We start from the raw sequence: 25644 nt of genomic DNA on the forward strand, positions 1-25644 counted from the left end.
TACACAGTAAGGAAAACAAATCACAAAAAAGACACAACGCTTAAAATTTAGTTATTTTCAAACGTTTTGGGAGTCTATCATGAGACACTGCACCACTTTTCAAATTAATTTTGTGTTTTACATTAGAACCTTTGAGAACCTTAATATTATTTTTGGTAACAATGATGTTTTCATACTGGGCATACTGATTCATATCCGGCATTTCACTGCATCTTTCTTAATTCGATATAGGTCACTCAATAACAAATCAGGCTAATCAGATAAAAAGAACTCTTTACGACTAATTTGTCAACAATTAATACATCATTAATTTGAGGCTAATTTACATTATATTAAAGAAGCATATGTATTTATACTGTACGTTTCGTTTTGCAAAACCCAAGTTTCGTCTTTAAAACCTGTGCGCAACAATGAATAAGACGCTATTTTACGTCAATTGAGTACGTGACAAGAATTATGTCACACATATAAACAGAACCAAACAAGCTAAAACATGCGCACAGCTCCAAATTCGTATTTTCCACCTGTAAATCTGACGGAGTGAATACAAGCAGACGACCTTTCTTGTCATGCATCGAAGCGTGACCGTGTCCGAAACCATTTCTACAGGAGAATGACGTAACAATGGATTTTTTGGTGCAGTTTCTCATCATTACTTTTGAAATCATTGGTACTACCGTTATCAAAAACAAAATATCTAAACAGCTTCAATTACGAACACCAACACAGGGTTAAAGTTCACATCGGTGTTTTGTTTTTCCCGCACGTTCAACTTCAAGGATATTGTTGTGACCTTGTTGTTGCTGGGAGCATTATATAATTGTTAACTAAGCAGCGGCTTTGATTACGTTTATAACACTTGAAAGGTATTAGTAACCTGTAGCAGTGTGACCTAAAAAAATACGTGCGACAAGCTTGGTGGTCATTAAACGTATGTTTCTTGAGCGTGTCTGTCTGCACGTAGCTAAGCGCGTCCTGCGCCGTGCATTAAGGTTAGAAGAAGAAGGCTGACCGGCGAGTTGACATTCAATCAATTGCCGCGTCCTTGGGTATTCGGTTTGAAGGGGTGAAAGAACTCAGAACCTCAGATGCAGTACTGGTATTTATTTACGTAATTTCGTAAAATGGTAGCCACTGCTGCGATGTGTATTTATGATTGTGTTAGTTTAATTCTCAACAAAAAGGTTGATACAGTTAACCGTACTTGTAAGATGTACTTTGAACTGTTTACTTTGCAAGTTGCAACTTATTAGTTAGAATATGTTACCAAGAAGCGTTGGTAACATAGAGGAAACATGGTTAAGTCAGAAAGATTGGTAAAACTGGGATGTCCATAATGTGTAAATCTGTAAGATTACACTGAAACAAAACATATTTTGTGAATTGACAAAGCCAAATGGCGGTAAAGATTGTGGTATATTCAATTTCAATCTGAGGTTTCAATGATAATTAGAAAAGAAAAAAAACCTTCCTTGTACCAAAAGCATAAAATAAACAAGTGCCCTTTTTTCCTCTGCGGTTGCACTGTTTTGAAAGTTTTACTGCAATCTGTGTAGTGTATAGTTTATGTCATTTCAAGGAGAAAGTGTTTGAAATTTTTCATTATATACCTCTAACTTGACCTTTAAAATTTGTTAGGTTTAGTAATTTGATGAGCATGAACTCTATTCTTCATCCTAACCCAGACAACACTCTAACTTTGTTACTTTGTCACACCTTTAAACCTATATTTTGTAATGAAACTAGATAAGTTTTAGTGCATAACTTAACCTAGGCAATAAACATAACTTAGCATTTAACCTAACCACCTGGTCATGGCTGAACATGAACATGAACATGAGCATCGAAGGCTTGAAAGGACTAGGTCTACATCAAGGTCCTTTATGGGATTTGGAAGAGCAATTGGAGTGTTCACCAGTGGAGGGGATTCACAAGGTATGCTTTCTCTAGTAGTAATTCATTTAACACTAGTATGTTGTTATTTAAGGAACTTCTTCTTTTTGTGTAGGAATGAATGCCGCGGTTCGTGCCGTTGTACGAATGGGAATGACATGTGGTGCCAAAGTGTTTCTTATCCATGAGGTAAACAACATGCCTACTACAAACATCAATATCGCATTTCATTACATTTGTTTTACATGGTTTAAAATAAATTGGTTGAACAACTGTGGGAAATGTTTAGTGTTTGTGCTAAGTTAAAAACCACACCCATCCCTGTAACACAGCACAACAATACACACAGAAAATGACTTTAAAAATTGAATTTGTACATGAAATGTTATCCTGCAAAAATGGTCTGTTGTTATCATCATTCATCACTTTATACAGAGTGCATTGTAGGAGCTATTTTTTTTGAAAAAGTATCTGTTGTATACTTGTGATTTGTAACTTCTGAAACATGTCAATCAGGTGCTTTTTTCTATGCAATTTGTTTATTTAACAAACTTTTATTTTAAGGGTTATCAAGGTATGGTGGACGGTGGTGAAAACATAAAGGAAGCAGCATGGGATTCCGTGTCTGGAATCTTGCAGCTGGTGAGCAAATCTACTGGTTTGATGTAGTTAAAGATCACATTATATAAAATCATGTTCAATGTAGGGTGGAACCGTTATTGGTAGTGCCAGGTGTAAAGATTTCAGACAACGTGAAGGTAGACTCAAAGCAGCCTGCAACCTTGTAACTCATGGAATTACTAACATTTGTGCTATTGGTAAGTTAATAAAAAAACAACTTCGCAAGTGATGAAGCAAGTTTGCACTCAAAATTATTAAAATACATTAAGTTTTGAAAAATACAATATACACATAAGTAACATATTATTTGGCACACCTAAGTTTTATAAACAAAACATAAAAATGTTGTGTGAAAAGGTGGGGATGGAAGTTTAACTGGTGCTAACTTGTTTCGTGAGGAATGGCCAAGCTTACTAGAAGAACTAGTGCAAAATGACAAAATCACCAAAGAACAACAAATTAAACACAGTCACCTCAATATTGTAGGCCTTGTAAGTACTGCCAATGCTGTTTTTTGTAGTGTTTCATTAGGAAAATAATAATTTTGTTGGTTTGCTTCGATTTAGGTTGGCTCTATTGACAACGATTTTTGTGGGACAGACATGACAATAGGTGCTGACAGTGCCTTGCATAGGATTGTTGACTGTGTAGATGCTATTTCTACTACAGCTGTCAGCCATCAGAGAGCATTTGTCCTTGAGGTAACACCTTATAGCATTTATTTGTTTCCAAGATGCCAGTCTGTGCATTACATCATGAACATGCGTCAAAACAAACAACTAAAAACAAACAATTCATGGTTAATTTACCTGATGCCATGCTACTAAACACAAGAACTAAACTTTTCTGAACACTGGATTTGGCAAACTATCAAACCAAAGGGGTTTATATTGCTTAAAAATTTACCAACATGATATTTCATGTTCCATATTTTATGCCAAAAAAGAAATGCTTTTTTTCATTAAAATTTTGTTTGTAATGTAGTGAGCTTGCATATAAATTAAAAATGTTTGTGTTTTTCACTTGTATAATGCAAACTATTTCTATTTATTGTATTGAAGCAAAATCTCCTTTGTGAACTGTTAAATCGATGTTATATAAATGATTAATGAATTTGCCGTTGAACTTTGCATGACAGGTGATGGGCAGACACTGTGGATACCTCGCTCTAGTTACAGGACTTGCTTGTGGTGCTGACTGGATTTTTATCCCCGAACACCCTCCTGGTGATGATTGGGAGGAAAAAATGTGCCAAAGATTAAATAATGTTAGTTTTTTTTATTCATTAAAAAACTAACATGGCTTGGACTTTCCTGGATGAATTGATAGGTTCACATAGACATGTCAAAATTACTGTGCTACATATTTTTCTTCATTTTGATATCCATTAAAACCTAAAAAAATAGTAAAATATTTATATTTGGTATTTAAAACATGGCTGTAGATAGTAAGAAAATCTATCTCCCATGTTTTTTTGTTTTTTTGTCAGCAACATTGTTTTTATTTTTAACAAATTTCCACAATCCACATAATTTGGAAAAACTGTTTTTCTTCTTTTATGCAGGCTCGAATGTGGGGAAATCGATTGAATGTTATCATTGTATCAGAAGGTGCTATTGACTGCCACGGAAAACCAATTACCTCACAGCAAGTTAAAGATGCCATCTGTCGCAAGTTGGACATTGACACCAGAATAACTGTACTGGGTAATTCAACATTGTTTATGTCATGCACTTTTATTGTTTTTTTGTGTGTAAAGGTAATTAGTACAGCTGATTTAAACCCAAGATATAGCAATGCTGCTAAAAAGTGGTAAAGTTGGCAAGAAGTTTTTCAAACATTGTATCACAAACATGCATCAGTTTGAAAGAGGGAGGATGTGTTAAAGTATATAACATTAAAACTTCTTTCAAATGTGAAATTGAGGATGAAATATTAGCAGAATTTGAAATTTGATTTAATGTTTATATTTCCTATGTACATGCTGTAGGCCCTCATACACTGTGTTGAAGGGCATCATTATAGTTTTAATATTGACCAGGCTTTCTTGAACATTTTTGTTTCATTGCAGGACATGTACAAAGGGGAGGTTCTCCTAGTGCTTTTGACAGAATACTCGGTACAAGAATGGGTGCAGAAGCTGTTTTGGCATTGTTGGAAGCGACACCTGACACACCTGCCTATGTTGTGTCACTCGATGGTAACCAAGCAGTTAGAGTGCCATTGATGGAGTGTGTAAAAAAGGTAAATTAAAAAATGTAATATATTGGGATCATTTAATGTTGATTTTATACACATTGTGTTGTTCATTTTTACATTCAGAAAATCAGACTCTTATTCAGTTTAAAAATTCAGACTCCCTTTCAAAGAATTTAGATCACACAAACACTTTTGTTATGATTATGGGTTAGATTTGCAATTTTTTAAAAGAAAATCCAATGCATTCTATAAAATATACTTCATTGCCTTATTCAAATAGAATAATAAACAGAATATCAACAAACATAATTGTAGAACATTCATCATAAAATAACAAGCAGAAAATGAACCTGACGTTCTTTGTTCTTGAAAAAAAACCAACATTCTGTTTGTTTTTATGGATGTTCAAATTATTTGGGAAAAGTTTGCCAAGACTAATAACATTCTTATGTTAGACACAAGAGGTGCAGAAGGCAATGGACAACTTGGATTTTGACAGAGCTGCTAAGCTAAGGGGAAGGTAGTCTGTTTGTCATTAGGCTTAACTGTTTTGTTGTCATAAGCCAGTGTGTACCTTTTGTGTTACTTCCCCCTCAAATGTCAATACATCCTCATAAAAATCTCCTGACTTAACACAAGCCATAATGTTAACCCAGATTGTATGTGTTAATAAGTGTGTCCTTTCTTTAAATTAGTTTGTGACAGTTGTTCTTTTTGTTAAAGATTAGTGATAATATGTGTTTAAACGAAAAGCACCAGTGTTATATTATTGTTACTGATGAACATTGTTAATCAGGTGTCTTAGGTTGCTCTCTATTGTAGTAGAAAATGCTAAAGGCCATGTTAAAAACATGTCACATTTCTAACCTTGAAGACATTCTTTAATTGTGATTCTCATCATAGGACTTTTCAAGGCAACTTAGAGATTTACAAAAAGCTTGGAGCAATGTCAAAAGCACAAAGTGACAGCTGCAAAAGTTCTGTAAGTCTTCAAACCTATTCCTTATCATATACACAAGTTTAAATGCAATGTGTGTTCAATCCTGTAATATTCCATAGAATCCATTCAACATTGCTGTGATGAATGTTGGGGCACCTGCTGCAGGAATGAACGCCGCAGTGCGATCTGCTGTAAGAACTTGTCTTTACAATGGATACAATGCACTTGCTGTGCATAATGGATATGAAGGACTTGCAAATGACATGGTAAATTCTTTGTTATTTTATTGCAGTGAATTTCAACATTTATATTTTGTGCACAGAAACAATTTTAGTAAATATTTTGAAAAAAATATTGTTGAATTGCAAATGACAAGCCAAATTTGGCTAGCATAAGATGAACAGTGTTTTTACAATTTTGATTTGTTACATGTGGCCCTGGTTTGTAGTATGGTGTGTTTTTGAGACTGTTGTTACACAGGTTGAAGAGTTTTGTTGGACGAATGTGTCACATTGGGAATCTTTGGGAGGATCAAACTTAGGAACAAAAAGGTATGTTAACTCACAAGAATCATTTACTTTTTAGTTGGACGAAATGGGCGAACTAAAACTGACTTTAATGTTTAATTTCAAACATCAGTTGTTCAAATATATATATTTTGTGGCCAGTAAAGTTAGATGCATAGTATGTGAGTTTTGAGTCATGTTTCCTATTTTGCAGGACTCTACCATCCCAATGTGGTATTGACAAAATTGCCGAAGTGATCAAGAAACGAAAAATCCATGGCATTATTTGCATTGGTGGATTTGAGGCAAGTTTTCTGTTTTATCATTTCTAAAAAATGCTTGCCTGTATTCTTTATTTACCAACTCTGTTTTGTGTTTGTAAATTTTTCAAAACATAGCATTTTAGTAGCAGTATACAAAATGTCAACCATTGTAAGTGTTGCTTTTCTTAGACCAGTGGTTTCCAACCTTTTTTAAAGTCTGAAGTAGGGTTATTTGTTTGTGGGTGTCCAAGGACTTGATAAATTCATAAAAATAAGTTTGTAACTACAAAAAGTTGGGACACATTGCTCTAGATCAGGGGTTCTTAACCTGGGGTGCACGCACCCCCAAGGGGTGCGAGAACTGTTCCTAGGGGGTGCGGGGATGCTGACCCATTAAGGTTGGTTAGGTCTATTCTATTTAAGCAATTACAGAAGGGGGAGCGAAAATTGGTTAGTGATTTGAAAGGGGGTGCGAAAATTGGTTTGTGATTTGAAAGGGGTGCAGCAAGGAAAAAAGGTTAAGAACCACTGCTCTAGATGTAGAGCTAGGTTAGTCATGGTTATTTGTCAAATGTAATTAAAGAGAGGGCATGCTTGTTGTTGTCTCGTGTACTTACTACTCAGTTAAACCAGGCTGCAAAGGGATCAATGGAGCTAGAAGCAGGGCGTGAGGAATATCCCACTTTGCAAATACCCATAGTCTGTCTTCCATGTACTGTGTCCAACAACATACCAGGCTGTGACATATGCATAGGGACTGACACCGCCATAAATATGATAGTAGAGGTGATGACAGTGCCGTCGGCATGGAATTTCATGCAGCATGTCTGGCACGCTGCAGCTGTTCATGTGCACACTGTTATTGCAATTGCTCAATGGTGTAAAGGTTGTGTATTGCATTGTGTGACCTTGAATTCATGGCCACTTGGGCATGAATTCTAAATTGTTGTAAAATCTGAAAACAATTTTTTGAACCAAAAATTCCAAGACATTTTACCTGTAAATTATTTCAAAACAGAAACACTTCCAAATTTCCATTTTCACAAAACTATATGTGTGTAGCAGTAAATTGGTAAGCCGGAACTTTTTGTAACACTTTTTTTTTGCCAGCAACAGTCAATAACTGTTGGCAATAATTAAATTTGTGACTTACTTCTGTAAGTTTGTGCAGCATTCTTAAAACCTTGGATTGACACTATACAATATATACCACAAGAATCAAATTGAAGTTACCAATTAGAACCAACAATCTCAATTTCAATATTTTATTAAAATAACAACTTCACTTTCTTCTTAAACCTTTTTTGTGACAGTTTTGCTGAAGGCTATTATTCCGCCAAAATGGTGAAAGTGTTTGTCAGCAAATCGTTTGTATCTCTGGCCACTAAAAACTAGCGGGTTGTTCCACCAAACTAAATAAAATTGAATCAAACTGAGAAATTGAACCACTGAATAACATACTATAGATTTTAACATCTCTTTACGGCTTACAAAACAAGATTAACAAACCAGAAATTAAACAATATCAACACAATAAACCCCTAAAATTTCACAAATATGGAAACACAATGCAATACACAAGTGAGTCGATTTGTCTGCTTTAATTCTCAGGCCTACCAAGGTGCCATTGAATTGGAGGAGGCCCGAAGCACATTTGTTGATTTGCACATTCCTATTGTTCTGCTTGCTGCAACTATTTCTAACAATGTGCCTGGCTCGGACATGTCGATTGGATGTGATACTGGCCTGAATGCAGTGTGTGAGGTGATTGAATTGATGCTGTTTTATTTTCGTTTCAAAAATGAACTGATTTGCTGTGTGGTGATATGGATGCTGGACATGGCTAAGCTAAGTCAGTACTCATTCAAAATAGGGTGTGTAAACTAATGCCCATGTCGCATTCTCACATAAAACAATTGCTCCCATCCTCACTTAAAAGCAGGCTATTGTCTACAACTATATTTTGACCAATATGCACAAAAAACACTTGCTGGTTAAGGGTTCAGAAAAATATGGTTGTCAGCAATTGTCTTCTAATCATAAAACGGCTTCACAATTAACCACTAGACCAGTGGTTCTCAACTTTTTCATAATTTTTTCAAAACGGTCCCTTTGCCATTATTTCGAGGGCTCATGGTCCTTTAGCTGGAATGTGTATTTTAGAAAAACGCATAATAATGATCCAAAGACAGCTTGTGACATCACAAACAAAACAAAAGCATTACAATTGTGCGCAAACAATCACATTTTTGATAGTTGTCATTCAGTCAAGGCTATTGTTTAGGAATGAAGACAGTCGATTCTCAATTCTAATATGATTTAAACTTATTCAGTGACACAAACTGACGCTAAATAAGATTATAGAATTACTTCAACCGCTTCACGGTCCCCCCAAAATTGCCTAAAGGACTGCGGACCCCAGTTTAAGAACCACTGCACTAGACTCTTTGTATTTTCCAACAAGGTCACAGTTGTGATAAAAAAAACATCCAATATTCTGGTAAATTGTATGTTCGTTTTATAATCACTTGTTTGATATGTACCTAAATGATTTCATAGAAGCTAGGGCAAAAGTATTTCGAACAAAATATTAGGCAGGTTAAAGGTACCAAACAATGCAACTGCTTTTGAATGTGTGTATGTGGTATGAGTTATGGCAACTTTTTAAGTAAAAGCAGATATGCTTTAGCCCAGCACCTAACCTAACGATTAGTTTTTAAAATGAGTTCTGAAGTAACAAAAATCCCAAAATTTAGAGTTGACTGAAAATGTGGTCATTTGTGTGCAATGGAAACCCACATCCATATCACCGCAATTGTGAACATTTTGATTTCAATCATGGTTAATTTAATGTTTTAAAAAATGTGATTTAATTTTTCGTCTATTCAATCAGGCTGCACTTAATTGTTTGCATGATTGTTCTGTGTTAAACAGCTTGCCACTTTGTAAGTTCATGAATATTGTTGTTGTTTTTTTTTTAATTTTTGCAACATATATATTTTATCAGCTTTTGCTTGGTGTTTATTGTAAAAAGTTATATAATAAAATGTCAATTAATGGACGTGCAATATATTTGCGTCAGCATAACGTTTTTGCAATTACTCAATTAAAATGACCAAAAAATCATCAAAATGTAGTGCTATACTCAAATATATTGGTTTGTCTGGTTGTTAAAAAGTGATTTTAAAATCATAAGCACTAAAGAAAACCAGCTAATGCATAAAAAAATAGTTTGTCGTTGTGGTAATCTAGATTTTCTGACTCTTATTTTATTGTCCAAGACCTGCGATCGTATCAAAATGTCGGCTAGTGGCACAAAGCGAAGAACGTTTGTCCTGGAAACAATGGGAGGATATTGTGGTTACCTGGCAACGATGTCAGGCCTAGCGGCTGGTGCCGATGCAGCATATATTTTTGAGGAAAAGTTCACAATCAAAGATTTACAGGTATGAAATTTATTGTCCCTGTTTATTGGAGCCGATAAAATGTGAGTGTAATTTGATGCAAGATTATCTAAAGTATTAACATGTACGTTTCCACTAAAAAATTTAAATACGACTGATTGCAGTAATGGCTTCAGTCATGTTATTGCTCGTTGACATGAATGCTAGTTGCTTGACAAAACTTTTAAAACAACGAAAAGCGTACTATTCTTTAAGTTACATGTACACGACTTACAAGTTTTGTTATACATAGTCAGCTCCTTTAAAAGGTACCGATGTGTGAATATTTTAACAAAACAATGCAAAAGTGAGCGAAAAATATTTGCTACAGGACATTGATGTCACATAGATTAGCTAGGGTTACCATATCCGAGTGGGTTAAAAACTGGAAAATTTCAATACATACTATTCTCAAAACCAAACTGGTACCGTTTTGCGTTTAATAGATATGTGTATCAAAAACCGCACAGACAACAGTAAACCGCTTTAAACATCCTTGTTCGTTGAAATAGGTAAGAAACCGAGCAGTCGGTTCAATAATAACGTGATGAGTGATGAGGCACTTGCCTCCTTGCTTAATTCACCCCAGCAAGGCAATTTGGGCCACTTTGAGAACTTATAGGCTACTAGATACAGAATTCTAGACATTTGAAGTGTATTTACAATTTATTTCCAAAAACAAATTTTACGCCCGAATTCCAGACGTCTGGTAACTTGTAGAATACTTGTACATTTGTCCCGTTTAAAGTATATTGTGCACTCAACATCAAACTAACTGTGTGTTTAACTTACAGATGAACATTAATCACTTGCGCAACAAGATGAGAGGTCGAATTCAGCGCGGTTTAGTTCTGAGAAACGAAAAAGCCAACGAGAATTTCAGCACCGACTTTATTCATCGTTTGTACTCAGAGGAGGGCAAAAATGTTTTTGATTGTCGAGTTAACGTTCTTGGTCACATGCAACAAGGGGGAGTACCCTCGCCCTTCGATAGAAATTACGCAACCAAGTCAGCCGCCAAAGCTGCGTTTTGGACAATGGAAAAAATTGCAAACGGCAACACCGATGGTAAGGTTGGGTCTTTGCTGAAAATGATGGATTTGAATTTGATCTATAAATATTTATGGGTCCCCTTCCCTGAAGGGGACACATATTGTTTTTGTCTATATTTTTTTTTCTTTTTTTCCGTCTAACGCGGATTTGTTCCCACGTTTTGGTCAAGAAAGAATGGTTTTTCAAATTTACACACATTATAGATATTGGTCTAAAGATGGTCCATGTGAATTTTGACCCCGTTTGATCCGTCGGTTCACCCTGAGACCCCCAAAACGTGAAATTTTTAAAACGGCTATACTTGCTAAAGCAGATGATTCTGGAGTTTCATACTTATTATGGGTCCCCTTCCCTGAAGGGAACACATATTGCTTTTGTCCGTATTTTTTTTTCTGTCTAACGCTGGTTTGTGAGACGCGTTTGGTCAAGAAAGAGTGCTTTAAATTTATTGTTAGTAAAGAGATGTTAGTAAATAATCCAAATTTGATCCTCCTGAAGTTTGACCCCGATTGGCCCAGCGGTTCACCCACAGGCCCCCAAAACGTAAAATTTGTAAAACCGTTGTACTGACTAAAGTACAGCATCTTGAAGTTTCATGCTTTGTTGTTTGGTGCAATGTAAGATTTTTTTAAAGATTTTTGTATCTTTTTTTCGGATTCACCCATTTTTTACCCTTTAAACCCCGAAATAATCGGTTTTAGTTTTAAGGCAGAAATACAAGCCCTATGGTGCAGAAATATTAAAAAAATAACAATTGTTTAAGCAGGGTATTCGTGTAGTATTTAAAATTTTGCCAGTTACCTTTACAACCCATAATGTGTGTACGCTATCAGTCAGATATAAGTCCCAAGGGAGGAATTCACTGGTTTACGATTAAGGCGGGAGTGCTCAGCTTGACGTCCGGACAGACGTTTTACGAGACAGTCGTTTGGGTGATTAGAAATCAGCTGTTTTTTGTGCAGCAATGCTGTGTCGTTTTATTGACTTATTACGCGCATTTTCAGTTTTGGCGAAGTTTCTACACCTAAGACGTAATTTAAACTCGATAAACGTACTTCGGTTTCGTTTATGTCAGGCAAAACGTCGTTGATCAACATAAATATGAAAAAATAAACTTAACTTTTTCAAACGCCGCGTTAAATGGTCTTTAAATTCTCGTTGTCAGCTTGGCCGTCGCATAACCACGGGTCACTAAAGGTTAACTTGTACGCATTACAACACAGTTAAGAATTTTTCGTCATAACGTATCTTCTTTATTTTTGACAAATCAATTCAAGAATCAGTACTTAAGTGATGTATAAATTAGGCTGAACGGTATTGTTAAACACTAAGGACTGCATGCTGTTAAAAACAGTGTCAAAAGGTCATTAAACGGTCGTTTTTACGAAACAAAGTTAAGTGAAAAATAAGTTGTTATGTAGCCTATACCTTTGTAGCAAACGACTGTTTTTTTATATAGTGTCTAATATAACAGTTAAGGCTTTCTAGGAAAATATGTGTTTAAAAACTGAACTTGAACGACAATATCAAGGTCAAAGCAAGAGATTAAATTGAAAGTATTTTCCCCGTTCTTTTTTTACCGATTTTTTGTAATTATGTGACAATAATGATGCAAAAAGAATACGGACAAAAACTTTTAAAGTTAAGTTATTTGTCCTTAAAAATCTAAAAATAGCCGCAACATAGGTTTACCGTAATCTGCATAAACACGCGTTTGGGGACCCATTCGTTTTTGCTTGCAAAAACAATCATACATGTAGATACAATTGTGTATAGTATAGTAAATATCGTATAGAATATGTAAAATTGAAGTATATCAGAAAGCCACTTTTCTAGTTTGATTGGTACATTGCAGCGTATTTTAAAGTATTTTGTAACTTGAAGTTGTATATTTTATGCCGGTTTTTACTGCTGCATAGGTGTAGTGGGCATTGTTTTTGTGAACCCTTCCTGAACAGAAACCTTTGTTTTTTTTTATCCCAACTTAAAAAAAGAAAATCAGTATAAAATAATATAGTTTAAATTGCACATGTTTCAGTAAAACCTGCAATGTGTTTACAATGAAAGCCGAGTTTGTGGTTTATTGCTGTAAATTTAGCTTTAGGCCTCAACAGTGTTTTAGTGTTTATCAGCAGGTAATTATTATGCTTTGCCGTATTTTGGTTTATGTACCCATATTTATTCAATATACAGATGTGCTCTTACTGCTTTAATGTATAACCATGGTTGCCAAACTGTCCTTATTTTGAAGGGCAATTTCTTAGTAAAATTTGTTGTCCTTATTTCTAAGAATTGTCCTTATTTTTGACTTTTGTCCTTCTTTTGTCTTATTTTCAACAATTAGTGGTCAAATCCCCGCTATAAGTAAAAGTAAACCTAGACCTGAGCTGTTGTGAGATGCACGAGGCGAGGTGTTTTCTACGAACAAGAGTTGCTGCAACAGATTGTTTCTGGCCAAAACATTGCACATGATATGTCACGGCTCGTGCAAGAATTTGTTCAAAAACGTTTGTTTTGTTTCGTATGAAAATTTTATTTTTCGGTTGTCCTTAGTTTTAGTTTCAAGTCGATGGCAACCCTGTGTATAATGTATGTTCTGATGCAGGTGTAGTAAAATGTACTGGACACAACACAGTTTGTTTGCTGGGCATGAAACGGCGACAGATGGTATTTCAACCCGTACACGACCTCAAGGAAGAAACTGATTTCAAGTAAGATTGTCTTGTGGTTACTTTTTTTAATACTATGAAATCTCGCATTTGCAATGTTGAGAAATCCTTATTTGACTCAAAGTACATTTTAATATCGCATGCTTCAAAAGATTATCAAGAGTTAGGTTACCCATAAAAAACTCTTAACCAAATCCACATTCACAAAACTGCGACTAACAGTTTCGACGGATATAAGTTGTGCAGACAACTTACAAAACACCTACTTAATTTTTTTAAAACATCTAGATATGTATCAGATTTTGACATGGTTGCGTGGAAAGACATGCCCTCCTTAAACGGCGAATAACATTTCAAGATTTTGACAACATTGGCATTTTTACGGGGTTCGAACACAAAACGAATCCCGATCAGTCAGACTAATATCTGTATATGGGTCAGGCGCCCAGGACCAAAATTTTGCCCAGATTGCAATTATTCCAAACATTCTTTATTTCAGACACCGCATTCCGAACACTCAATGGTGGATGCAACTTCGTCCACTTCTCCGCATTATGGCGCACTACTCTGATGACACCGCCGTCTACGAAACTGAGATTGTTTAAATTATTGTTCAATCTAAAATAAGTTACACCCCACGTTGCATGTTTTTTTAACTATTTTACGTATTTTTGTGCAAAATATTTTCTGTATCCACGTGTGCTTAGTAATTCTTCAGTGTTGTGATGTTTCTATCTTTGTGCTTATTTGTCGTCACTTTCTAGGGGGGCATATTTACCCCCTGTTTCCTGCCTTTCTGATTGCTCCACTGTCCAATGAAAGCATCCGCCCACTGTTTTCAGTACAAAAAGAAAGCAGAAGCGAAAAATAAACACAAAAAAAACACTGTTAAAGTACAAATCTTCAACGTTTGCGTTCTCTCCGAGTGTCTTTCTTGGCATTTCGATTTCCATAATGGCAACTAGTAATGTCCCCGAATTTCGGTTTGTGTCAATAGTACAGAAAAATGCCGAAATATGGCTCATTCTATAACTTTTTAGACAATAAATAGCAATGAATCCAACCTATACTGTGAATTTAGCCCAAATCGGCCAAATACTTGTTTAGTTTTCAATTTTGGAAATAGAAGGCTTAAAATCTCTAAAAAATATCAGTTCTTTCACTCAGTCTTCGCGAATCCGTTGAATATCTTCACAAACTCCCAGCACCGATTGTTCCTTTGAAGTTAACGCAAGCTCCAAGGCAAGTTTCAGCCACGGAGAAGTCCCCAAGTCGTAAAACACCAGTGGATCAGCCCGTGTCACGTGACGCACGTAAGCTAGCATGGCTCGAACACATCTTAGTGCGCTGAGTTGAATGCCAGGAAACCCCTGTTCTTAGAAGTAATTGTAATAAGGCAGTGTTACCTAACAGCGTGGATGAATTTTCCCGAGGGCGAACAAACAAATAATGGGTCGAATGATTGCCTGCTATTACCAGATGATCAAGAATAAAACAAGACCTAAAATACGGACCTGTGATAAAAAGTAATGTGAACTCTGTGAAGTAAACAAATCTTTAAATTACTAAGCACAAAATCCGTGACATTTGTCCACGAGGTTATGGGTTCGGGTCCTAGCTCCATCTTGTGTTTACCAGAGCAAGTAAGCTTTCATTTAAAATTACACTAAAAAACAGATTCACTAACCGTAACACTTGCGTTTAAACTTGTCATAAACAAATCAATAGTCTGGCTATGGTTGAGTGGTGCCAGCATGACGTCAACATCGTTTAACAATCGGGCACGTGGTTGTTTTAGTTGAGTACCTTCCACAAACACCAAATCCGAAGCAAATGCGCACTGGTAAAGTGAAGTCCACAACTTTAACATTGCACCTGGAAAACAATGCATTAGTTTCAAAGAAATCAAACACTATTGCTGCCATTTTGTTCTGCAGCTTACATTGGACACGATCTCCAAAGCCGCACTGCAACATTGTCTCTACTTTAATCTGCATCCTGTAAGAAACCTGAGGAACAAAAAGTGTTGCAATTGTATTCACATAAAATATCTTACAATTCAGAGGCGTTTTATTCCGATGATCCGAATTCAAACTGGTTACACCGAACGTTGTAGGATTCGCAAAACTGAGCCGATTAACCGATTTCGTCTGTAGTTTTAGTTGACATAGAGTTTAGCAACTTTCTCGAATATGTTAAAAGCATTCTTTTGTTTTGGAACAAGCGTTTTACATTAGGTTTTAGGGCACGAAACGAAGACATACTCCTAGCGGTTTGTCCTCATATTCTTACAGGAACTGCACTCACCTTGGCCTTTGTTGCTTGTACGAGTGAAACCAACAAAGCTATCAGTTGGATTTCGAAACTTAACAAATACTTGGATTTGGTACATGATGTAACAAGGTTCTTTGAGAGCGATTCTTGCAGCGAAGGAAGGAATCTCGTGTGTGACAAAACAATGATGCCGTCTTAAAATAATGATGCTATTACAACTTTTCATGGCGTAGCTTAAATATGTTAATGAGGACAAAACATATACCTGAATTCCCCCTTTGGCCCGTCCTTGCTTTCAAAATCTCTTCAATAAGATGCAGCAATGACGCAGTAATTACGTCATCAATGTCGTCATCGAGAAAAGCGTCACAGATGAGTGACAACGCTAAAACCATTGAATGTTTTATTCAAACCGCGGTGTGTTTTAAAACACGTTTACGTATACCGTGACGTAACATTCTGTGGGCGTTGAAGTCATCAAGTTGATTGGTTTCAACAATGATCGTCATGATTTCAAACAAAGATGAAGTTATATATACTGCCGCTTGAAAACAAAACACAAAATGTAAATACAGAAAACCTCGGTTGATCGGGACCCGTTTGGACCAAAAATTTGTCCAGATTAGGCGAAGACCCGGATTAACCGATCTCAAGTTCAAACCCTACCACATTAAAATCATTTGTACCCGAGTTTTGTCCGAATGTGGCGAAGATCCGGACTAACTGAATCTGGTGTAACCGAGGTTTACTGTCAATCCAAATAAAAACCCAAACCCAAACATGTCCTGAAGTACGCTGCGTGCGAATGGTAAATGCGATCGACACTAAGTTGCCATTAAACTTCAATTTTTTAAGCGATTTTAAAATTGGAATTTTGACCAAAAATATTTTTTGGCATACTTCGACAAAACTTTATGATTTTTACCCAAACGGTACGCCACGCAAGACATTGTTCAAAAAACCTTGCTTGAAGTTATCCAAAGTCATTTGTTTCATCGCAAATTCGGGCAATTGCCGGCACAAGCACGTGACAAATTCCGACGGAGATGAGTCAGCTGTATCGCTGAACGATGACTCAGCAACTGCCCCACTGACAAGCAGAATAATTTTCTTCGTCTCCGCGTCCTCGCTACAACATGAAAGGGATTCCTACAACAAACATTCCAAAAACTGAAAAAAGTGAACTACTGTACACTTATTGCCCCATTTGAAATATATTTCAACATAGAGTTGTTCTCACCAAAACGACGGAGGCAACTTTTAAGTTTAGTAGCATTAGCCCCATCAAGTGGCGAGCCGCGGGGTGTGCGTGAAAAGCGGGGGTGACGTCATCGATCTCGTACAGCCATCGTTTGACCTGGAAGGTAACCGAAATAGATTTTTTTACAAAAGACTTCAAGCTGGCTTTGGATGTTTGTTGAAAAAATGTTAACTTTTAAGAATTTCTGCAAAAAGTAGGTTTCGTTTATTTTTCGTTTATATGATCGTTTGCCATGAAATTGCAAAATTAAAAAGGCGACGTGCACACTTCGAACCCAGTGACATCACAAGAAGACTTTTCTACACAAATAACAGTTTATCGTCGACTTTTGTCACCTTTATAAAATTCAAGTATTGCGTAGAAGTATTATATGTGTTCAAATAAAAGCTTAAACAACGTATGAAGCAACACTGATTTCATAGAACCACATGTTAACTAACCAGCTCCACTTTGTCATCTCTGCACAATATTTCATCATTGACTTGCAACAAACAACTGATAAAGGCAGGGTGATGCAAAAAATGGGAGTTTGATGATTTCAGCGAAATCACAAGGTCGAGTGGTAGCTCTATAAAAATAATACTAGATCATTGCATCTTAATTCACGTTACCTCCGTTAATACAAGTTATGGCATACTATAATCTTGTCTCCATGGACTTTTTGTAACAGAACCGGCTGAAAAATATGACTTTTGTGATAGAACCAGCTGACAAAAATTCGAATCCCACTACCGAATATAACTAGTAAAAACTGCGTTGAAAATAAACGCAGCAACAAGAGTCTGACTCCTAACAAAAGCCTTTCGACTCTGCAACACTGCACTGTTTCGCATCGAAAGAAATTCCCAACTACTGACGCATCCGGTTAATCGCATAACCAATTTGACAAGCTTTTTGATGCAATTAATCAGATTGTGCGATTATTATCCGAATTTGTTTTTGCTGCGTTGGACGATTTTAGTAAAACGTATTGTTTCTGTAAGTATGTGTTCGTTTTTCTAACCTTACCAGGTTGTGCGTTTTCTTGTTCCACAAACTGCAAAGAAAACGTATGGTTCTTTGTTTTAGCTCCTTTTCAAAAAATATATTGATCTTCACTCACACAAATTAGGAAAAGTGCCAAAGTTCGGGCAAATAACGGCAAAGACGAAAGACTACAATCGCTTGACACCAAGTTCTTTATAGATTTCATTAAATCATGGAGTGAGACGAAGCTAATAAAAATATTGAAGAGTTTGAAAGTATTTTGGTGAAAATCACTTTTGCATTAAGTTTCTTGTTATTCGGAAGTCGCGTTTAACACGCATTGTAACTTAAATTTAGCAAATAAAATCACAAGAAACGTTGTACTTGCAGATGTCAAAACAACAAAATGGATATTCATACCGTTGGTCAAACCAGCACGTCATGGCTAATGATGTAAGAACAGACGTGACGACAGACACAGACATGTCACCACAGCTCGCACCAACAAGGGAAAATTCCCTTAGCAGATATAAAATATCGGTTGGTTGCCCTGCAAAAAATTATTTGAGCTAAAATCTTTGCTGCCAATGTCCTGCATCGTTTTTAAACAAAAAGTATGTTATTTTTTTTTGTTTAGTGGTGTTGAACATTTTTGGATATCGTAAGGCACAACATGTAACATATTGTTGTTCCTGAAACGCAATGTTTCTACAGAAACTTGAAAGTGAAATAATACCTTTAAATCTTGGAAACCCTTGTTGAAACAAATACAACATGTTGGGGTCATTGCATCCAAGGTTTAGGAGAAAATTGGAACAAAACAAACAGATAAAGTGGTGTATACTAAAACAAAACGTAGCTTGTTTTTGCCGTCTTTAACTAGCTTTACTTGGGTTCAACTTTTATACAGTTTTATAAGCTTGTATTCTTTTACATGTTTAAGATCCTAAACATTACAAATTTTTCACATAAAATCTTGTTGTGAACAAAATGTTATTTGAGAACAAATGCACAAAATCCAGAACACATGTTTAAGTGGTAATAGCAATGTATAACAGAAGGAAAAACACCAAAGGGTACCTGTGACATTGAGGAAATTTAGTGGCAACTCTTAGTGACAACTCAAGAAACTTGTTTTCAACTGAGAGTAAAAAAATAAAATCTTACATTATATTTACACAAACTCTAAAGCACAACCATGTTTTTTCCTACCCAAAAAACTAAATAGTTGTTCTGAATGATTCAAGTGGTGCAAGGAGTCCTCAAGAATTTCGAAAAATATTTGTGAAATATCGGGGTTATTGAGAAGATTTATGTTTAACTGAAAAATAAATCAAAAAAGTCAACCAATTTTAACCACTAGAACATTGTTGAACTACATAAACATGATGGTAAAATAATTGAACTTTTTTTTTTGAACTTATTAACACTACCTGGATACACGGAATCCAATGCTCAGTCAAAGATGAGAAAAGAGTGTCAATAAAATCTAACTCAAGTGTATCTTTCTCATCTGGAGAACAATCATCACTTACCAGGCTAAACAAAAAATGTAACTGCAATGTACTTTAAACGAATACTGAAGTGCACAACCTACTTACATCAAACACTGTCCAAAGAATACAAACAAATCCAAACAAACTTTTTGCTTTACATCAAATGTTTCATCACCTACATTCTGTGAAAGCAATTCACTCTGACTTTCATCACATATCTGCTTGCAAACGAAATTGTGAAAACAGGATAAAATGTTTCATCTTCACAACTCATACCTGCAGCATGGGTGCAACAACTTGTTCAAGTTTTTTAATCAAGGAAATGAAGTCATGGAAAGGCAAAGGATGTGGCAGGTTACTTTTTCTGTAACATTATACTAAATCATGTGAAAACATTTCACACACTATTGGCAAACAACTTATAAGCAAAATATATGCATATTTACTATGACAAGGTAAACTGGAATATGGGGAAATTTTAGCCCTTTTTCAAAAGTTGTGACACACACACAAAAACTTGAACATATGCAGTATTCAGCTCCTAAGTACCCTGCAATAAAACCAGAAATTGTCTGCATATAACATGCACAATATCACAATTAACAGACTAAAATGCTTAATACTTTTTATGTTTCTAGGGTACTATATGTCATTAGTATTCAAGTCATCCTCCACCATTTTATAGCATTTGTAATAAGATGAACATCACCATACTATAGGCTGATCATCAAATAATGGTGTATATTTACTTTGCAAAAAAGCATGCTGTTTCCAAAGCTTTGCTGATTACTAAACCATGTTTGGTCATAATTCCATCATTAATTACTTGAAGAGTTTGATCAAATGAAGAAACAGTGTGCAAGAGAGGTACATCTTGGGGTGAACTATACAAAAACGAATTCGGTCATCCACATAACTTTAAAGGACTAGTTTTACTTACTGTTTCAAAAGGTTTTGAATGACGTCAAGCCTAAAAAATGCCAGTACTGGATGTAAATATGTTTGAGAGAAACAGAAAATGTGTGATTTGAATGTGTATCCACTTACCCTGAACATACAACAGGACTAGCATCAGATGTTAATAGGTTTGTTAAACTTTTGCAAATTGATGACAGACCTAAGAAAATTAAACAATTTCAGGCATAAATAAACATGGACAAATATGCAAAAAAACTTACCATAAACTGCATGGAAACTGGAGTAAAACAAAGGTTTTTCAGACAGTTGTAAAATACATGTATAGACCATTCTAGAAGCAAATAAACCAAAGGATACTAACAGCAGCTAATTCACATAGTAGACTTGGTTTTTTTAACAAGTACTGACATTCTAGACATAATGAAGTTGCGTTATGTCCACTACATTCAGTTAATTGTCTCAAGCAAAATCCCCATGTAGTTTAAGTTACACTGGATCAAACAGACAGAAATAACATACTTGCATTAACTAATTTACTTACTGAATTAAAGACACATTGGTTGTTCCTCTTAATGCATCAAAAACAAATCCCAACAGATCAGAATCAAAGAGCACTTCTTCAAGATTTTGTTTAGATATCAAAAGAGTAATCATCTTTACTAGACATGTGTTAAGTGGATCAATTTGCATCATAAAGCATCGCTTGATTTGTAAAAACAAGTTGTCTGCAAAATAAACAAACAGGACGGTTGTAGAATGTTTGTCAGTTACTGAATCCAACAATTACAACAAAAAACTATGAAAGTAACAAAACATTATGAACCAATTTGTTTCTTGAGGCATCTAGTGTCCTGTATTTCTTCTGCAAATAAAACCCATTGGGCGAAATCATCAGGTACTGCACATTCACAAACCACATTCATTGCGCAGGTAAGAACCTTAACAAACAAATGTTAAAAACAAAACCAATACAGAAAGTACTGTACATTAACCAATACAGAACTTACACATGCAGAATCAGATGAAGACAAAATGGTCATCACAGGTTTAGACAAACAGGTGCAGGCCTCCAGAGAAACATTATTCATTACATAATGTGTAGTCAATTTGGTTGCAATTTGCAAAAGTGCCATCTTTGTTGAGTCATCAGGGACACATAAGCATTGTGAGATTTGAAAAACTAGCTTGTCTGAAAATATTGTTTCCCATTTCAGCATACTTGGCACAAGACTACTATGACTTTAGACTCTTTAAATCAGCATTCTCATTTACAGGGTAAAAAAAGCCCAACTGCAAACAAAAATGAATCCTCTCAGTCAACGTTGACCTTCTACTCTATCTTTGCCACTGAGGTCATTATAGTTTATTGTTTATTAGTATTTCCCAATTTTACCCACACAAATATATGAATTGCACATATTCGGCCTAAATTGTCAAGTAAGCACATGCCTGATAACACAAGGTTTTCAATCAGTGTAGGAATATGATTCAACAAATCATTCAAGAAAGAAAAAACATGTAAACATGATGCAACTGTTGGAACATCTATTTCCATTTGGAGAAAGACTGATGAAATTTTTAGGATGGTTCTGCTTCCAAATTTGTGAACTATACTTAACACACCTGTAAGAAATGCAGTGTATGAAAGTTGATGTTCCTAATTATAAACCCCCAAAAAACTGGGACATGTAAATTTATCTAGTGCTATATACCATGAATGAGTTTTTGACTACAATAAATCTACTAAGCAAAAGTATTAGAACAAATAAATAAATTCAATGATTCATTCAATTTAACATACATATAAATGTTGTTAATATCATAGTGCAATATACCACCAAGTACAGTAGGCTTTAATGATACTTCTTTTAATTGGATGTAAAGATTAATAATTGCAGCCAAAACATTATCAGCAAACTGCAGATTTCGCTCAAATCCAGCACAAAGCCTTCTTTCATTGATTTCCAATTCATTTAGAACTTCACCCAATGCATAGTGTCTCCTGCTGAAAGGAGCTTCTAAAAAACACAAAAAGTAAAATGATTTACCATGAATATATCGTCAGATAACAAAATTATATTTATTTACTAACCATCATTTTCCAAGTATTCAACGGCACACACAAAGCAACTGTTTCCGTCATTACTCCAAATAGAATCGTGATCACGGCATGCCAAGTGCGCCATGTTATTGCAGTTTGAAAAAAATACACAGAGTTCTCGTCTCAAAATACAGGCGACATTTTCGTTTTACGACGATGAAAAATGAAAGGTGGATGACATTTTTTCGCGCCAAAACAAAGTATTATACTTTCACATGTTCACCAGAAGTCTTTTAAAAAAATTGGATTTTCGCGTCTTTTTTTTTTTTTTTTTTTCGCTTGTATCAAATACTAATTTTATATTTCTAATAGTAAATCTTTATTTCAACACACTGATGTGTTCAATGTTGAATTCCACAATCAAGAAAGAATTGTTTTGTCGATGTTGAAATTTATGTTTCTGGAAAAAACGCTGATTAAGATGTGAGTCATCACTTTCTGTCGACTTTGCGTGTTAGTTTGTTTTGAAAATTTGTGCTATTACATTGTGCTTACTGCTTATGACTGCTGTTTGATATCATGGATGTGCAAAGTCGAAAGAAGATAATTGCGGAATCCAAATCTATAGTCATTTATTCAGGAAACGTTCTATTCAAAGTTCTTGCAAACTCTGAGGAGGTAAGGATGGTAAAATGACCTTGTTCAATTGAATCTTGCACATGCTATGCCAGCATGCAGCTTTGTAATTAAAAATTATAAAGTACATTATAAAGTGCATTTTACGAATTTTCTACCGATAATCATAAATTTATAAATCATGTTTAGCCTTGGTTATTTTTACAACAAGTGTATCAATAAGTATTATTGTGGCATAGGTAATTTAAGTTACAATAATGTAAAAAATCATTGATTGTCTGTTTCAGATTTGTGATTCATTTTGTGGCACTCTTGAAAGGTGGATTCACTCTGGTGAAGGTTTATCACATCAAGTAAAAACCAATATTTTGTGATTTACAATTAGAAGTTTCATAATTAATAGTATTACTTATTCCAAAATGGTTATTTATATGTGCAGTATGTATGCATGTGCATTGTAGGGTAACAAACTTTTTACACTGAGACATGATCAAAATCATTTGTTTAGCAAACATCAGATCAACTGTATTTATCATGTGAAGATAACACACTGGATAGTGAAAGCTCAAAAGACCTTAAAATACTCTTGAAAGTGTTTCTAATCGAAAAGAAACCAGAAGCTGTGGAACATGCTGTAAAAAATGGTAGCTATGTGTTTAATAGTTTTCTTACAAATCCCTGGTGTTACAAAACACTTTTATAATAATCTTTTTTTTGTAGTGATTCAGGAGTTAAAATGTCAAAAAGTGGATTCTGTAATAGTTTCACTTCCTGATGACAAAACCACATCTAAAAGTTTTCAAAAAGTTCCTTTTACTCAAGTACAGGTAAGATATTGCTGATATCAAATTAAAGTGAACTTTTGATATTTTATTTTTAATTTTAGGATGTTTGGCAAGTGATGGAAAATCTTGTAGATCAAGGTTTGGTTGAACAGTTAGGCATTTGTGATTTTGATGCTGATAGTCTTAAAGACCTTTACAATAATGCAAAGGTAAGCCAAATAACATTTTCTGTATATATTTAAAAACGATGTGGTTTTATCAACATGTATGCACACATTTTTTATAGATTAAGCCTGTCAAAAATCAGATCAATTTGGCAAATTGTTGCACACCCCCAGACGACTTAGCAGCCTTTGCCGCTGAAAATGATATTAGGCTTTTTACCCATAATGATCCCAAGAATATTTTACCTCAGCAAACATCTAATGCAATTCTTTCAAACCTTAACAATGGTGGGGAGTGGACTGCATTATACATAGCAAGGTAAGAATGAGTTTTTAGGTAGGAGATGATTTTACTGTGGTTTACACCTAAAATTAGGTCAGTTTGTATTTGAAGATTCACTATTTGTATCGTAAAAAGCATGTTATGTTTGTTAAATAAAGCTTGCTCATAAAATATTTGAATAACTTACAAAAATACACATAAGGTATGTATAATACCATGAAAAATGTCATTATGATATCATTAAACATTAAAAAAATGGAGTTGTTTAATGTTACTTCTTTACTTTAGGTATTCTAGTGTGGTTCAGCTGCGGGAGATTGTAAAAAACAAAGGCTATTTTTTGTACCTACAAAAGACCTGAAGTCTTTAGCAATGTATTTGTGAAGAAAATGTTTCATTGGTGACCAAAAATTCTGTTTCTGCTATGCTCTTAACAAAACCTGCATTCAAGTGGTTCACTTAATTCTTGTTGTGGCAAAGACATAATTATTTGTGGTGAATAATTGTATATTCCTTGCAGTGGTGGGTTGTAAAGCTAGCTTGAAATTCTACCTCAAATGTACTTCACAATTGTTCTTTTGGGTAAAAAGCCAGTATAATATTTAAAATAATTCTAGTAATAGTAAAAGAAATATGAGTTGTTTGGTGATTTTAAGCTAAACACAAGAAAATTATTCTTATCTACTTATAACATTTTTAGCTAGAAACTGTGAGTATACTGCTTTGTTTCTCTACCTGCAGTATGTATAAAAAGTTTAATGTACTGTTTTACAGCCATTGTGGTGTGTAATGTTGTGCAATTATTTTAAATGCAAATAAATTTATCAATTAAACTATGCTCTTGTCCAGGGGTGGGGAACCTTTTTGTTTATAAAGGCCACCAAACGGTTTATCGACACTCGTTTAGGCCGCGTAGACTATTTCCCAGGCCAAGGACAGTGGCGTTCAAACTTTTTGACTTTACAGAATGGTCGTTTCGCTATCCCCTCGTAGAGTTGTAGGACTTGCGGTCCAAGCTAAATAAAATTCCTTGTTACATTTCCACCTTAACTACAACATTCAGGATTTATTTCACCTAGAAACTCGCTTGTTTACAAATATCAATGATCTAAGAACAGCTTGTGACATCACAGACGAGTTTAAGACATTCGATTATGCGCAAACAATTGTTCTTTCGCAACACAAGTAAGATTGTAGAACCTTGGGCTTTTAGTAGTCCTGTAGAAATTGTTT

The 25644-nt window shown here is 35.1% G+C and overlaps 3 protein-coding genes across 4 annotated transcripts; 2 read left to right on the top strand and 1 right to left on the bottom strand.

Annotated features, from left to right (window-relative positions):
* The first annotated feature begins 1716 nt into the window (after positions 1 to 1716).
* LOC145203999 (ATP-dependent 6-phosphofructokinase, muscle type-like) lies at positions 1717 to 14494 on the top strand. 2 transcript variants are annotated; one of them, XM_080076393.1, is made up of 19 exons: positions 1717 to 1935; positions 2009 to 2082; positions 2458 to 2535; positions 2600 to 2711; positions 2872 to 3005; positions 3081 to 3215; positions 3653 to 3781; positions 4079 to 4220; positions 4586 to 4758; positions 5169 to 5233; positions 5617 to 5695; positions 5773 to 5919; positions 6134 to 6204; positions 6374 to 6464; positions 7056 to 7208; positions 9704 to 9868; positions 10660 to 10933; positions 13524 to 13629; positions 14087 to 14494. In XM_080076393.1, the coding sequence occupies exons 1-19, from the start codon at positions 1815 to 1817 to the stop codon at positions 14190 to 14192; spliced, it is 2355 nt and encodes a 784-aa protein (XP_079932519.1). In that variant the 5' UTR covers positions 1717 to 1814; the 3' UTR covers positions 14193 to 14494. The 2 variants fall into 2 exon arrangements, with proteins under 2 accessions (XP_079932519.1, XP_079932518.1); XM_080076392.1 differs by lacking the exon at positions 7056 to 7208 and adding an exon at positions 8034 to 8186 and having other exon boundaries at positions 1718 to 1935.
* A 224-nt stretch (positions 14495 to 14718) lies between these two features.
* On the bottom strand, positions 14719 to 22842 carry LOC145203998 (meiosis inhibitor protein 1-like). The gene is made up of 27 exons (XM_080076391.1): positions 22595 to 22842; positions 22338 to 22520; positions 21510 to 22125; positions 21326 to 21440; positions 21044 to 21227; positions 20763 to 20833; positions 20632 to 20701; positions 20525 to 20554; positions 20334 to 20468; positions 19861 to 19948; positions 19690 to 19802; positions 19522 to 19627; positions 19301 to 19409; positions 19169 to 19229; positions 18825 to 18931; positions 18509 to 18638; positions 18225 to 18336; positions 18131 to 18158; positions 17563 to 17690; positions 17102 to 17218; positions 16824 to 17010; positions 16307 to 16405; positions 16127 to 16246; positions 15895 to 16055; positions 15530 to 15596; positions 15275 to 15462; positions 14719 to 14957 (listed from the first exon to the last, which is right to left on the bottom strand). The coding sequence occupies exons 3-27, from the start codon at positions 21717 to 21719 to the stop codon at positions 14751 to 14753; spliced, it is 2943 nt and encodes a 980-aa protein (XP_079932517.1). The 5' UTR covers positions 21720 to 22125; positions 22338 to 22520; positions 22595 to 22842; the 3' UTR covers positions 14719 to 14750.
* A 156-nt stretch (positions 22843 to 22998) lies between these two features.
* LOC145205393 (glutamate--cysteine ligase regulatory subunit-like) lies at positions 22999 to 25244 on the top strand. Its single transcript, XM_080078111.1, has 7 exons — positions 22999 to 23221; positions 23467 to 23532; positions 23688 to 23823; positions 23900 to 24006; positions 24066 to 24173; positions 24251 to 24447; positions 24700 to 25244. Exons 1-7 carry the CDS (start codon positions 23123 to 23125, stop codon positions 24770 to 24772), a joined length of 786 nt encoding a protein of 261 aa, XP_079934237.1. The 5' UTR covers positions 22999 to 23122; the 3' UTR covers positions 24773 to 25244.
* Positions 25245 to 25644: the final 400 nt, after the last annotated feature.

The sequence above is a fragment of the Phallusia mammillata genome, chromosome 8 (assembly GCF_965637545.1).
Source record: "Phallusia mammillata chromosome 8, kaPhaMamm4.hap1.1, whole genome shotgun sequence".
In the NCBI taxonomy this organism is placed as follows: Eukaryota; Metazoa; Chordata; class Ascidiacea; order Phlebobranchia; family Ascidiidae; genus Phallusia; species Phallusia mammillata.

Bases quoted from the DNA above. Each gene is read 5' to 3' on its own strand.
- LOC145203999 (XM_080076393.1), top strand. From the start codon at position 1,815: ATGGCTGAACATGAACATGAACATGAGCATCGAAGGCTTGAAAGGACT. The intron at 2,536-2,599 runs GTGAGCAAATCT...TGTTCAATGTAG, and splicing joins TGTCTGGAATCTTGCAGCTG to GGTGGAACCGTTATTGGTAG. The intron at 3,782-4,078 runs GTTAGTTTTTTT...TCTTTTATGCAG, and splicing joins TGTGCCAAAGATTAAATAAT to GCTCGAATGTGGGGAAATCG.
- LOC145203998 (XM_080076391.1), bottom strand. From the start codon at position 21,719: ATGCTGAAATGGGAAACAATATTTTCAGACAAGCTAGTTTTTCAAATC. The intron at 20,702-20,762 runs GTAAGTTTTTTT...TAATTTTCTTAG, and splicing joins CAGTTTCCATGCAGTTTATG to GTCTGTCATCAATTTGCAAA. The intron at 19,628-19,689 runs GTAAGTAGGTTG...TTTTTTGTTTAG, and splicing joins TTCTTTGGACAGTGTTTGAT to CCTGGTAAGTGATGATTGTT.
- LOC145205393 (XM_080078111.1), top strand. From the start codon at position 23,123: ATGGATGTGCAAAGTCGAAAGAAGATAATTGCGGAATCCAAATCTATA. The intron at 23,533-23,687 runs GTAAAAACCAAT...TCATTTGTTTAG, and splicing joins GTGAAGGTTTATCACATCAA to CAAACATCAGATCAACTGTA. The intron at 24,007-24,065 runs GTAAGATATTGC...TTTTAATTTTAG, and splicing joins TTCCTTTTACTCAAGTACAG to GATGTTTGGCAAGTGATGGA.